A 13,598-nucleotide genomic window follows, 5' to 3' on the forward strand; every position below is an offset into this window, starting at 1 on the left:
ACACACACACACACACACACACACATAGGAACACACTGGGCAGGATTTACACACACACACACACACACACACACACACACAGTGACACACGGGGCAGGATTTGCACACACGCACACAGTAACACACTGGGCAGGATTTACACATACACACACCCACAGTAACACACTGGGCAGGGTTTACACACACACACACACACATAGTAACAAATTGGGCAGGATTGACACACACACACACGCAGTAACACACTGGGCAGGATTTACACACACACACACACACACACACACACACAGGAACACACTGGGCAGGCTTTACACACACACACAGTAACACACTGGGCAGGATGTACACACACACACACACACACACAGTAACACACTGGGCAGTATTTACACACACACACACAGTAACACACTGGGCAGGATCTACACACACACACACACAGTAACACACTGGGCAGAATTTACACACACACAGACACAGTAACACACTGCGCAGGATTTACACACACACACACAATAACATATTGGGCAGGATTTTCACACACACACACACACACAGTAACACACTGGGCAGGATTTACACACACACACACAGTAACACACTGGGCAGGATTTGCCCACACACAGACACACAGAGTTACACACTGGGCAGGATTTACACACATACACAGTAACACACTGGGCAGGATTAACACACACACACGCACTCTGTAACACACGGGGCAGGATTTCCACACACGCACACAGTAACACACTGGGCAGGATTTACACACACACACACCCACAGTAACACATTGGGCAGGATTTACACAGAGACACACACAGTAACAAATTGGGCAGCATTTACACACACACACACACATTAACACACTGGGCAGGACTTACACACACACACACACACACACACACACACAGTAACACACTGGGCAGGATTTCCAGACACACACACACATAGTAACAAATTGGGCAGGTTTTACACACACACACACACACATTAACACACTGGGCAGGATTTACACACACACACACACACGGTAACACATGGGAAGGATTTACACACACACACAGTAACACACTGGGCAGGATTTACGCACACTCACACACACACACACACAGTAACACACTGGGCAGGATTTACACACACACACACACACACAGTAACATAGTGGGCATGATTTACACACAGACACACACACACAGTAACAGGCATGCTTTACACACACACACACACACACTCAGTAACAAACTGGACAGGATTTACACACACACACAATAACACACTGGGCAGGATTTACACGCACACACACACACACACAGTAACACACTGGGCAGAATTTACACACACACAAAGTAACACACTGGGCAGGATTTACACACACACACACACACACACACAGTGACACACAATGCAGGATTTACACACACACACACAGTAACACACTGGGCAGGATTTACACGCACACACACACACACACACACACACACAGTAACACACTGGGCAGGATTTACAAACACACACACACACACACACACACACAGTAACACACTGGGCAGGATTTACACACACACACAGTAACACATTGGGCATGATTTACACACACACACACACACAGTAACACACTGGGCAGGATTTACAAACACACACACACACACACACACACACACACACAGTAACACACTGGGCAGGATTTACACACACACACAGTAACACATTGGGCATGATTTACACACACACACACACAGTAACACACTGGGCAGTATTTACACACACACACACACACACACAAACACAGTAACACACTGGGCAGGATTTACACTCACAACCACAGTAACACACTCAGCAGGATTTACACACACAAACACAGTAACACACTGGGCAGGATTTACACACACAACCACAGTAACACACTCAGCAGGATTTACACACACACACACAGTAACACACTTGGCAGGATTTACACACACACACACACACACACACACAGGAACACACTGGGCAGCCTTTACACACACACACAGTAACACACTGGGCAGGATTTACACACACACACACACAGTAACACACTGAACAGTATTTACACACACACACACACAGTAACATACTGGGCAGGATCTACACACACACACACACACACACAGTAACACACTGGGCAGAATTTACACGCACACACACACAGTAACACACTGTGCAGGATTTACACACACACACACACACAGTAACAAATTGGGCAGGATTTACACACACACACACCCATTAACACACTGGGCAGGATTTACACGCACACACACACACAGTAACACACTGGGCAGAATTTACACACACACACACACACAAAGTAACACACTGGGCAGGAATTACACACACACACACACACACACACACACACACACAGTAACACACTGGGCAGGATTTACACACACACACACACACAGTAACACACTGGGCAGGATTTACACACACACACACACAGTAACACACTGGACAGGATTTACACACACACACACACACAGTAACACAGTGGGCTAGATATACATACACACACACACACACACACACACACACACAGTAACACACTGGGCAGGATTTACACACACACACACACACACACACACACACAGTAACACACTGGGCAGGATTTACACACACACACACACAAACACAGTAACACACTGGGCAGGCTTTACACACGCACACAGTAACACACTGGGCAGGATTTACACACACACACACACACACACGCACGGTAACACAGTGGGCAGTATTTACACACCCACACACACACACTAACACACTGGGCAGTATTTACACGTGCACACACACACACACAGACACACTAACACACTGGGCAGAATTTATACACACACTCACACACACAGTAACACACTGGGCAGGATTTACACACACACACACACACACACACACACACACAGTAACGCACTGGGCAGGATTTACACACACACTCACACAGTAACACAGTGGGCAGGATATACATACACACACACACAAACACAGTAACACACTGGGCAGGATTTACACACACACACACAGTAACACATTGGGCATGAATTACACACACACACACACACACACACAGTAACACAGTGGGCAGGATTTACACACACACACACACACACACACACACACACACACACACAGTAACACACTGGGCAGGACTTACACTCACTCACACACAGTAACACACTGGGCAGGCTTTACACACACACACACACACAGTAACACACTGGGCCGGATTTACACACACACACACACAGGAACACACTGGGCAGGATTTACACTCACGCACACAGACAAACACACTGGGCAGGATTTACACACACACACAGTAACACATTGGGCAGGATTTTCTGCTTGGTGTGCAGGCACGCACCCGAGCGTGAAATAGTGCGGGATGATGTCAGGCGAAATATTTTTCACTGATGACATTACGCAAATCGGCCAGGCAGCCTTTGGATTTTTTTAGGAAACCTCATGCACAGGAGGTTTCCGACATTAAAGAAGTGTTTTCAGATAATTTTTATTATGTTCCCGTTCATGTGAGTGAGTGCTATGTGGGGACATTTTTTTTTCAATTTTCAGATCTTTAATTTTGATTTTAAAATTCTTCAGCTCCCTGAGGCAGCCTTCAGGAGCTTTCAGTGCACGCTCCCCCGAACACATCTGCAGACGTTTGTACTCGCACTCCTCCTGCCCCCACCCGGCAGTGCTGAGCATCTGAGCACACCTTTCACAATTGCCATTAACTGACCAGCCAGCGTAAAATCGCGGCCAGAGGAAGATCGCAGGCAATAGGCCAATTCCCGGCCACTCCTGCCCAACCACCCGAAAATCCTGCCCACTAACACTCTCACACTAACACTCATTAGCACACATTCTCACACATGTTCCCACCCTCTCACACTAACAAACTCACACCCTCCCACACTCACAGACTAGCAGACACTAACTATACCAACACACACACACACACTCCCAGTCTAAAACACATGAGCACGTACATCCTCATACACACTCATGCGCACTCACACACTCACTAACACACTCAGTAACACACGCACACACTAACATACACATGCTTGCACACAAGCACATGCTAATACACTTACACACACTAGCACATAAACCCAGACACACACACGCATGCACACATGCGTTTAGTCACAGAATCACTATTGTTACAGAGCAGAAAGAGGCCATTTGGCCCATCATGTCTGCACCAGCTCTCTGAATAGGCAATTCAGTTAGTGCCACTCCCCTGCCTTTTCCTTGTAACCCTGCACGTTCTTCCTTTTCAGATAACTGTCCAATTCTCTTTCGAATGCCTCGATTGAACCTGCCTCTACCACAATTTCAGGCATTCCAGACCTTAACCACTCGCTGCGTGAAAAAGTTTTCCTCAGGTCTCCTTTGCTTCTTTTGCCAGTTACCTTAAATCTGTGCCTGCTCATTCTCAATCCTTTCCCGGGCAACAGTTTCTCCCTATCTACTCTGTCCAGGCCCCTCAAGATTTCGAACACCTCTACCAAACCTCCTCTTAGGCCTCTCATCTCCAAGGGAAACTGTCTCAACTTCTCCAGTCTATCTTCATAACTGTAGTTCCTTCCTTGAACCATTTTTTTGAATCTTTTCTGAACTCTCTGTGAAGCCTTCACATCCTCCCTAAAGGGCAGCGCCCAGAACTGTACATAATATTCCAGCTGAGGCTGATCTAGTGTCTTATAAAGGTTCAACATAACCCTCTTGCTCTTGTGCTCAAAGCCACTATTAATAAATCCCAGGATACTATATGCTTTATTAACTGCTCTCTCAACCTATCCTGCCACCTTCAATGATTTATGCACATTTATGCCAAGGTCCCTCTGCTACTGCACCCACTTTAGAATTGTACCCTTTATTTTACATTGTCTCGCCATGTTCTTCCAACCAAAATGAATCATTTCATATTTCTCTGCATTGAACTTCATTGACTACTTGTCCACCCTTTCCACTAACACATCTATGTCCTTTAGAAGTTCTACACTCTCCTCCTGACAGTTCACAATGTTTCCAAGTGGCATATCTTACTCAGATTTTGAAAATGTGCCCTGGACACCAAGGTCCAAGTCTTTAATATATATCAGGGAAAAGCAAGGATCCCCTGGGGAACTCCACCACAAATTTCCTCCAGCCCGAGAAACATTCATTAACCACTACTCTCTGTTTCCTGTCACTCAGCCAATTTTGCATCCATGTGGCCACTGTCCCTTTTATTCCAAGAGCTAAAACTCTGCTCATAAGTCTGTTGTGCAATACTGTATCAAAAGCCTTTTGGAAGCCCATGTATACCACATCAACAGCATTGCCTCAACAACCCTCTTCAAAAAACTCAAGCTATGCACTTCCTGTGCGGACCGGGGGCTGGGGGGGTGGTGGTGGTGGTGGTGGTGGTGGTGGTGGTGGTGGTGGTGGTGGTTGGGGGGGGGGGGGGGGGGGGGGGGGGGGTTGGTGGTGGTGGGGGGCTGGTGGGGGGGTGGTAATGCCAAATGCAGAAGTACGCTCCGATCTCCCTAAGACTAAGTGTTGCCTCAGGGAGATCGGTTCCCAAACTGGAAAAGTTATTCTGTCGAAAATTTCATTTGCCATCTTATGTCCCCTCATTTGACAATGTCACATGAGTTGGGACATGGACAGAACTTTAAATAAAAGTAAATCTTAATTTTTTAACTCAGTCATGAAACCTCATCCCCCCCGTGGATGAGGTTTCGTGCTTTTTCAGGTGACTGCCAGCGCTCCAGACCTGCCCACAAACCTTAAGGGTGGACGGGCAGGTCCACTAATTGCTTTAATTGCTTTTTAAATGGCCTCAATAGGCCGTTGACAGGTCGGCGGGAGCACAGCTGGCACGGCTGTGCCCTTGCCCACCTGAAAATGCAAATGACGTGGGATGATGTCGGGAGTTCCGTCCGATGTCATTTTACGCAACGGGAATCGGGCCCCACCCCCCGACAGGAGAATTCATCCCCATGAGGCGCTGTGGGCCATCAGCAGCTGCAGAATTGTACTCGCCCACAATCTGTAAGCTCATGGCCTGGTACATCCCCCACTCTACCATTACCACCAAGCCAGGGGATCAACGTTGGTTCAATGAAGGGTGCAGGAGGGCACGCCAGGAGCAGCACCAGGCATACCTAAAATGAGGTGTCAACCTGGTGAAAGCCTCAACACAGGGCTACTTTCATGTCAAACAGCTTAAGCAGCAAGTGATAGACAAAGCTAAGCGATTCCACAACCAACAGATCAGATCTAAGCTCTGCAGTCCTGCCATATCCAGTCATGAATGGTGGTGGACAATTAAACAACTCACTGGAGGAGGATAAGGCTCCACAGATATCCCCATCCTCGATGATGGGGGAACCCAGCACATCAGTACAAAGAATTAGGCTGGAGCATTTGCTACAAACTTCAGTCAGAAGTGCCGAGTGGATGACTCATCTCGGCTTTCTCTGGAGTCTCCAGCATCACAGATGCCAGGCTTAAGTCAATTCGATTCACTGCACCTGATATCAAGAAATGATTAAGGGCACTGGATACTGCAAAGGCTATAGGCCCTGACAATATTCTGGCAAGAGTACTGAGGACTTGTGCTCCAGAACTTGCCGCGCCCCTAGCCAAGCTGTTTCAGTACAACTACAACACCGGCATCTACCTGGCTATGTGGAAAATTGCCTAGGTATGTCCTGTACACAAAAATCAGGACAAATCCAACCCGGCCAATTACCACCCTTCTCGATCTAGTCTACTCTCCATCGTTAGTAAAGTGATGGAAGGGGTCTTCAACAGTGCTATCAAGCTTAGCAATAACCTGGTCACTGACGCCCAGTTTGGGTTCCACCTGGGTTACTCGGCTCCTGACCTCATTACAGACTTGGTTCAAACAGGGACAAAAGAGCTGAACTCCAGAGGCGAGGTGAGAGTGACTACCCTTAACATCAAAGCAGCATTTGACTAACTGTAGCATCAAGAAGCCCTAACAAAACTAGAGTCAATGGGAATCAGGGGGAAAACTCTCTGCTGGTTGGAGTCATACCAAGCACAAAGGAAGATGATTGTGATTGTTGGAGGTCAATCATCTCAGATCCAGGACATCACTGCAGGAGTTCCTTAGGGTAGTGTCCTCGGCCCAACCATCTTCAGCTGCTTCATCAATGACCTTCCTTCCATCACAAAGTCAGAAAGTGGGGAGGGTTCATTGATGATTGCACAATGTTCAGCACCATTCACGACTTCCCAGATATGAAGCAATGCATGTCCAAATGCAGCAAGACCTGGACAATATCCAACTTGGGCTGACAAGTGACAAGTAACATTCAAGTGCCAGGCAATGACCATCTCCAACAAGAGAGAATTTAACCATCGCCCCTTGATGTTCAATGGCATTACCATCACTGAATCCCCCACTATCAACATCCTGGGGTTACTACAGACCAGAAACTGAACTGGACTAGGCATATAAATACTGTGGCTACAAGCACAGGTCAGAGGCTAGGAATCCTGCAGCAAGTAGCTCACTTTCCTGACTCCCCAAAGCCTGCCCACCATCTACAAAGGCACAAGTCAGGAGTGTGATGGAATACTCCCCACTTGCCTGGATGAGTGCAGCTCCCACAACACTCAAGAAGTTTGACACCATCCAGGACAAAGCAACCCGCTTGATTGGCACCCCTTCCACAAACATTCACTCCCTCCACCACCGATGCACAGTGTCAGCAGTGTGTACCATTTACAAGATGCACTGCAGGAACTCACCAAGGTTCCTTGGACAGCACCTTCCAAACCGACAACCACTACCATCTAGAAGGACAAGGGTAGCAGATAGATGGGAACACCACCACCTGCAAGTTTCCCTCCAAGTCACTCACCATCCTGACTTGGAGATATATCGCCGTTCCTTTACTGTCGCTGGGTCAAAACCCTGGAACTCCCTCCCTAAGAGCACTGTGGGTGTACCTACACCATGTGGACTGCAGCAGTTCAAGAAGGCAGCTCACCACCACCTTCTCGTGGGCAATAAATGCTGGCCTAGCCAGTGTTGCCCACATCCCATGAATGAATAAAAAAAATGTAATTTTCCAGTCCTCTAGCAACACCCCTGAGTTTAAGGAAGACTGGAAAATTCTGGCCAATGCCGCCACAATTTCCATTCTCACTTCCCTCAGTATGCTTGGATGCATCTCATCCAGCCTTGGTGCCTTATCAACTTAAGTACAGATAACCTATCTAATACCTCCTGCTTATCAATTTTAAATCCCTCTAGTGTCTGAATTATCTCCTCTTTCACCATAAACTGGGTAGCACCTTCTTCCTTGGTGCAGACAGATGCAAAGTATTCATTTAATACCTCAGCTATGCCCTCTGCCTCAATGTGTAAATCTCCTTTGACCACTATTTTAATATTTATATGCCTATAGAAGGCTTTCCCTTTTATGTTGGCTGCCAGTCTCCTTTCATACTCTTCCTTTGCTTCTCTTATTTGTTTTCTCATTTTCCCCTCTGAACCTTCTATATTCATCCTGCTTCTCAATTGTGTTATCCACCTGACATCTGTTTTCCTTCTTCATCTTAATCTCTTACTCTTTTGTCATCTAGGGAGCTCTGGATTTGTTTGCCTTGCCTTTCCCCTTTGTGGGAATATATCTTGACTGTGCCTAAAATATCATTTTTATCATTTTTCCTGCCAACCTTTGACTCCAACTTATTCGGCCCAGAATCGTTCTTATCCCATTGAAGTTGGCTTTCCCCCAGTTAATTAGTCTTACTCTGGATTGTTCAATGTTCTTTTCCAAAGTCAGCCTAAACCTTATGATACAATGTTCATGGTCTCTTAAATGTTCTCCTATTGATACTTGATCTATCGTTCCCAAGAACCAGTCTAGCAGTGCCTCCTCTCTTACTGGACTGGAGACATCCTGCCGTAGAAAATTCTCCTGAACATGCTGTAGGAGCTCTTGCCTCTGTCTGCCCTTTGTACTACTGCTATCCCAGTCTATAGTCAGATAATCAAACTCCCCCATAATAACTACGCTATAATTTTTGCAGCTCTCTATAATTTCTTTGAAGATTTGTTCCTTTGCATCCTTCCCACTGGTTGGTGGCTTATCAACTACACCAAGCAATATAATTGCATCTTTTTTGTTCTTTAGCCCTAGCTAAATAGATACTGTCCTTGACCCCTCTGGGTCATCCTCTTTCTCCAGCACTACAATGCTCTCCTTAATCAATACCACCACCCCTCCTGTTTTTTTCCCTTTCCTATATTTCCTGAACACTTTGTAACCAGGAATATTTAACATCCAGCCCTGCCCTTCTTTGAGCCAGGTCTCTGTTATAGCCACAGCATCATATTTCCACATGGTAATCTGGAATGCCATGATTATGGAATGCCATGAGTTACACGCAACTCTGTAACTCACCAATCTTATTTAGCACACTCCGTGCATTCACATACATGCACTGTAACCCTGATTTAGACTTTATTACTTTCCCCCTTCCTCTGACCCCAACTAATAACTTACTATTCCCTCCTCTAGTGCCATCTTCCAGCATACTGTGCACTTTGGTATTCCTTTCTGATAATACCTCCTGGTTCCCAGACACCTGCCAAGTTAATTTAAACCCTCCCCAGTAATACTAGCAAATCACCCCACAAGAAACTCAGTCCTGGCTCTCAGTCACACACACACTTACACACTCACTAACTCATACTAACACACACTCAGTCACACACACACTTACACACTCATTAACTCATACTAACACACAGTCACACACATACACTTACACACACACACTCACTATCTCACACTAACACATACACTCAGCCAAACACACACTCACTACCTCACACTGACACACTCAGCCACACACACTAATACATACACACACACTATCTCATACTACCACTTACACTAAGGCACACACACATTTACGAATTCACACTGACACAGTCACACACACCCTAACTCACACTAACATGCTCAGCCACACACACATGTTTCACCCCTCTGATCTAAGACCCTTTTCTCTTTATTCCCAGAAACCTGAGCAACAATAAGATTACGGAAATTGAGGATGGAACGTTTGAAGGTGCTTCTTCTGTTAGTGAATTACACCTTACAGCCAATCAGCTCGATTCCATTAGAAGTGGGATGTTTCGGGGTCTTGATGGATTACGAACTTTGTAAGTATCTCAACAGGACCACTGGGACACATATTCCTTAAACTGCCAGCTGTTTTGCTTCCCTGAAAGAAATGCTTTGTTGTTATTTACCTCAATGGCATTATATTACTCAGTAATATTGATAGTCACTGCCATGATTCACTGCCAAATGCCATAATTCACATTTGAGCCAAGTGTGTCAGCATTGGTAATCTGTGGGAACATCATTACGGACTGAGAAACCTGTCTTTACCCAGGCTGGGGGCTCTAGATAGTAATTAGGAATGGGAATATTGGCCTACTTTCCCCACACCCTCCCACACTAACACGATTGAAAAAGAAAAAGCTTGCATTTATATCACGCCTTTCAAGCTGTTCCAACACACTTTAGAGCCGGTGAAGTAATTTTTAATATATAGTCAGTATTATAAGCTAAGAAACCTGGCCACTAATTTGTACACAACAAGATCCCATAAATGTGACAATGGACAAGGTCATTTATTTTTTAAGTGATGTTGATTGAGAGATAAATATTGGCCAGAATACCTGGGAGAATTCCCCTGTTCTTCCTACAATTCGTGCCTTGACACCACCCAAGAGGGTAGAGAGGACCTCAGTTTAACCTCTCATCTGGCAGGCACCTCTGGTGCAGCACTCCCTTAGTATTGCATTGGCAGGTTAGCCTAGAACTTTGTGCTCTGATCGCTAGAGCGGAGCTCAAACCCTTCTGCCCCAGAGGCAGGAGTGTTACCCCTGTTCATTGCTCAAAGCAAGCCAGAGGATGTGACAGGTCTGTTATATCCATGCAATGCAGCGTATTACACTGCTGCTAAGGTTTAAGATGAGCTGTCTATTTAATGCTACCAAATTTACTTGCTGTGAATACATACTTTCTGAGGTCTTTTAAAGACTATTTGTTATTAGGCACAGCAGTTTATGTATTTATTCTTGGGACATGGGCATGGCTGGCAAGGCGGAATTGCCCATCCTAGTTACCCATTGAGAATATGCATTCGGCCTTCTTGAGCTGCTGCAGCCCCTATGGATGGTGTGTGACTTCGAGGTGACACTGTTCCTTTGCACCTACTGCCAATAAGGGTTAACATAAAGTCAGTCAAAGGCTAAATGTTATAAGGCACATTCCTAAGGACAGTCAGAGGCTAATTGCTGCAAGACAAATCCTGAGCTCAGTCAGAGGCACATTCTGAGGCCACATGGATGTTTTATAGTAATATTTGGATTAATCAGGTACAAGACTGCAGGTGTAATGCTCTCAAGGTTGGCAAATGTACTAGATCAAAAAATTATAATGTGAGGCTTCTATATAGATGAATGGGTACAGTTATAAATATAACATGGATAATAGTGACTTTTTTACATCAATCTTTCATCCTGTTGCTTTGATTCCATCTCTGTTGTTGTTTAAAGATGTCACATGACACAGGACTGCGACAATGTATTGATTTTGTGATGTGCAACTTGAAGGAATATTGATTGTGTGATGGACTGATGATTATTACTAGGGTACTCAGAGTGAATTACAGGAAAATTCAATATCTGGTGTTAGATTGTAAACCAGTACATCTCACGTTTCCCCAGAGAGCTTCTACTCATTACTAAAGATCGTAGATTGGTCGATTTTTCCTCAAAGGACACTTCCCTGAACACACATACAGAGAAACAGAGAGGCAAGGAGAGGCAGAGAGAGAAAGAGACAGAGAGAAACCAAGAGTGAAAAAAAAGACACAGCAAGAGAGAGATACAGTCTAATTGTTGGCAGGTACATTCTGAGGTCAGTCAGAGACTAATTGTAAGGGATATCTGGAGGTCAGTCAGAGGTCAGTCAGTCAAAGTATGGGTGTTGAGAAAAAAAGAGAGAGAGAGAAACAGATGCACACACACAAAGAGACAGAGAAACAGAGAACAGGAAGAGAAAGCGTAGAGGCAGTGAGAGAAACAGAAACAGAGAGAGGGAGAGAGAAAAACAGAGAAACAGACGTTTGCCATCTCCAACTTGCTCAGTGGAGAGATTAGTAAGCACTGTGTATATTATATGTAAGTCAATGTCTGTGTGTAATGGGTTCTATGGATCAGTAATTGCTCCTGCTCATCTAGTTAATTCTCATCAATAATCAGTCACTAACCACCCCCGAGCAGACACTCTTGCAAGAATTATCTTTCCTTTTTCCCCTCAGGATGTTGAGGAATAATCGCATCAACTGTGTCCACAACGACAGCTTCACAGGATTGAGTGCCGTGCGCCTGCTCTCGCTCTATGACAACCACATCGCCACCATCACACCAGCTGCCTTCGACACCCTCCACTCGCTCTCTACCCTGTGAGTATGGAGAGTTCCTCTCTCCTTCTGTTTGAGGCTTTATTTTACTCTGGTTTATTTATGCCGCAAAGTATTTAGTAGCTTTGATTAAAAGAGGGCTAACTCTACTTCACCCTGGATAAACTAACACTTTTATAAAGAGAAATATTTTCCTTCCTCTTGGATTGAAGAAACACTTCATTCAAGGAGGGAGTTTTGACTCTTGCATGGGAATGCGGCTGCATGACTGGTCAGGCCTGCTCGGGAGCGTCAGAGACCCAGCTGATTGATGAGTGCAGTGAGCAGTCGTCATGTTGGGCAAAGACCACCAGAGCTGGTCAAATACAGTAAACGATTTCAGGAAGTCCACCATGACCTGTGCCACCAATCGCAATCACACCAGCCCAAAAGGCATTCAACTTCCTCCTCCTCCCCATAGCAACTCTGGACAGCAGAAATGCAGTATAACATAGAATTTCATAGAATTCACAACACTGAAACAGGCCATTGAGCCCAACTGGTCCATGCTGGTGTTTATGCTCCATCCCAGCCTCCTCCCATCTTACTTTATTTCACACTTTCGGCCAATCCTTCTATTCTTCTACTTGTAGCTTTCCCTTAAATGCATCCATGAGATTCACCTCAGTTATTTATTTTTTTTTTATTCATTCACGGGATCTGGGCTTCGCTGGCTGGGCCAGCATTTATTGCCCATCCCTAGTTGGATGGTCAGGATGGCGTGTAGCTCAGAGGGGAACTTGCAGGTGGTGGTGTTCCCTTGTGTCTGCTGCCCTTGTCCTTCTACATACTAGTGGTCATGGGCTTGGAAGATGCTGTTGAAGGAGCCTTGGTGAGTTTCATCCTGTAGATGGTGCACATTGCTGCTATTGTTCATCAGTGGTGGAGGGAGTGACTGTTTAAGGTGGTGAATGGGGCGCCAATCAAATGGGCTGCTTTGTCCTGGATGGTGTCGAGCTCTTTGAGTGTTGTGGGAGCTGCATTCATCCAGGCAAGTGGGGAGTATTCCATCACACTCCTGACTTGTGCCTTGTAGACAGTGGACAGAC

At 45.7% G+C, this 13,598-nt stretch overlaps 1 protein-coding gene across 1 annotated transcript in view; it reads left to right on the forward strand.

Annotated features, from left to right (window-relative positions):
- LOC121289696 (slit homolog 1 protein-like) overlaps positions 1–13,598 on the forward strand; it is an 810,815-nt gene that overhangs the window by 731,336 nt on the left and 65,881 nt on the right. The window contains exons 18-19 of the mRNA XM_041209320.1: positions 10,091–10,234; positions 12,409–12,552. Coding sequence (XP_041065254.1) covers positions 10,091–10,234; positions 12,409–12,552 — 288 coding nt within the window. The remainder of the gene's footprint in view (positions 1–10,090; positions 10,235–12,408; positions 12,553–13,598) is intronic.

Source organism: Carcharodon carcharias, chromosome 17 (assembly GCF_017639515.1).
Source record: "Carcharodon carcharias isolate sCarCar2 chromosome 17, sCarCar2.pri, whole genome shotgun sequence".
NCBI lineage: Eukaryota > Metazoa > Chordata > Chondrichthyes > Lamniformes > Lamnidae > Carcharodon > Carcharodon carcharias.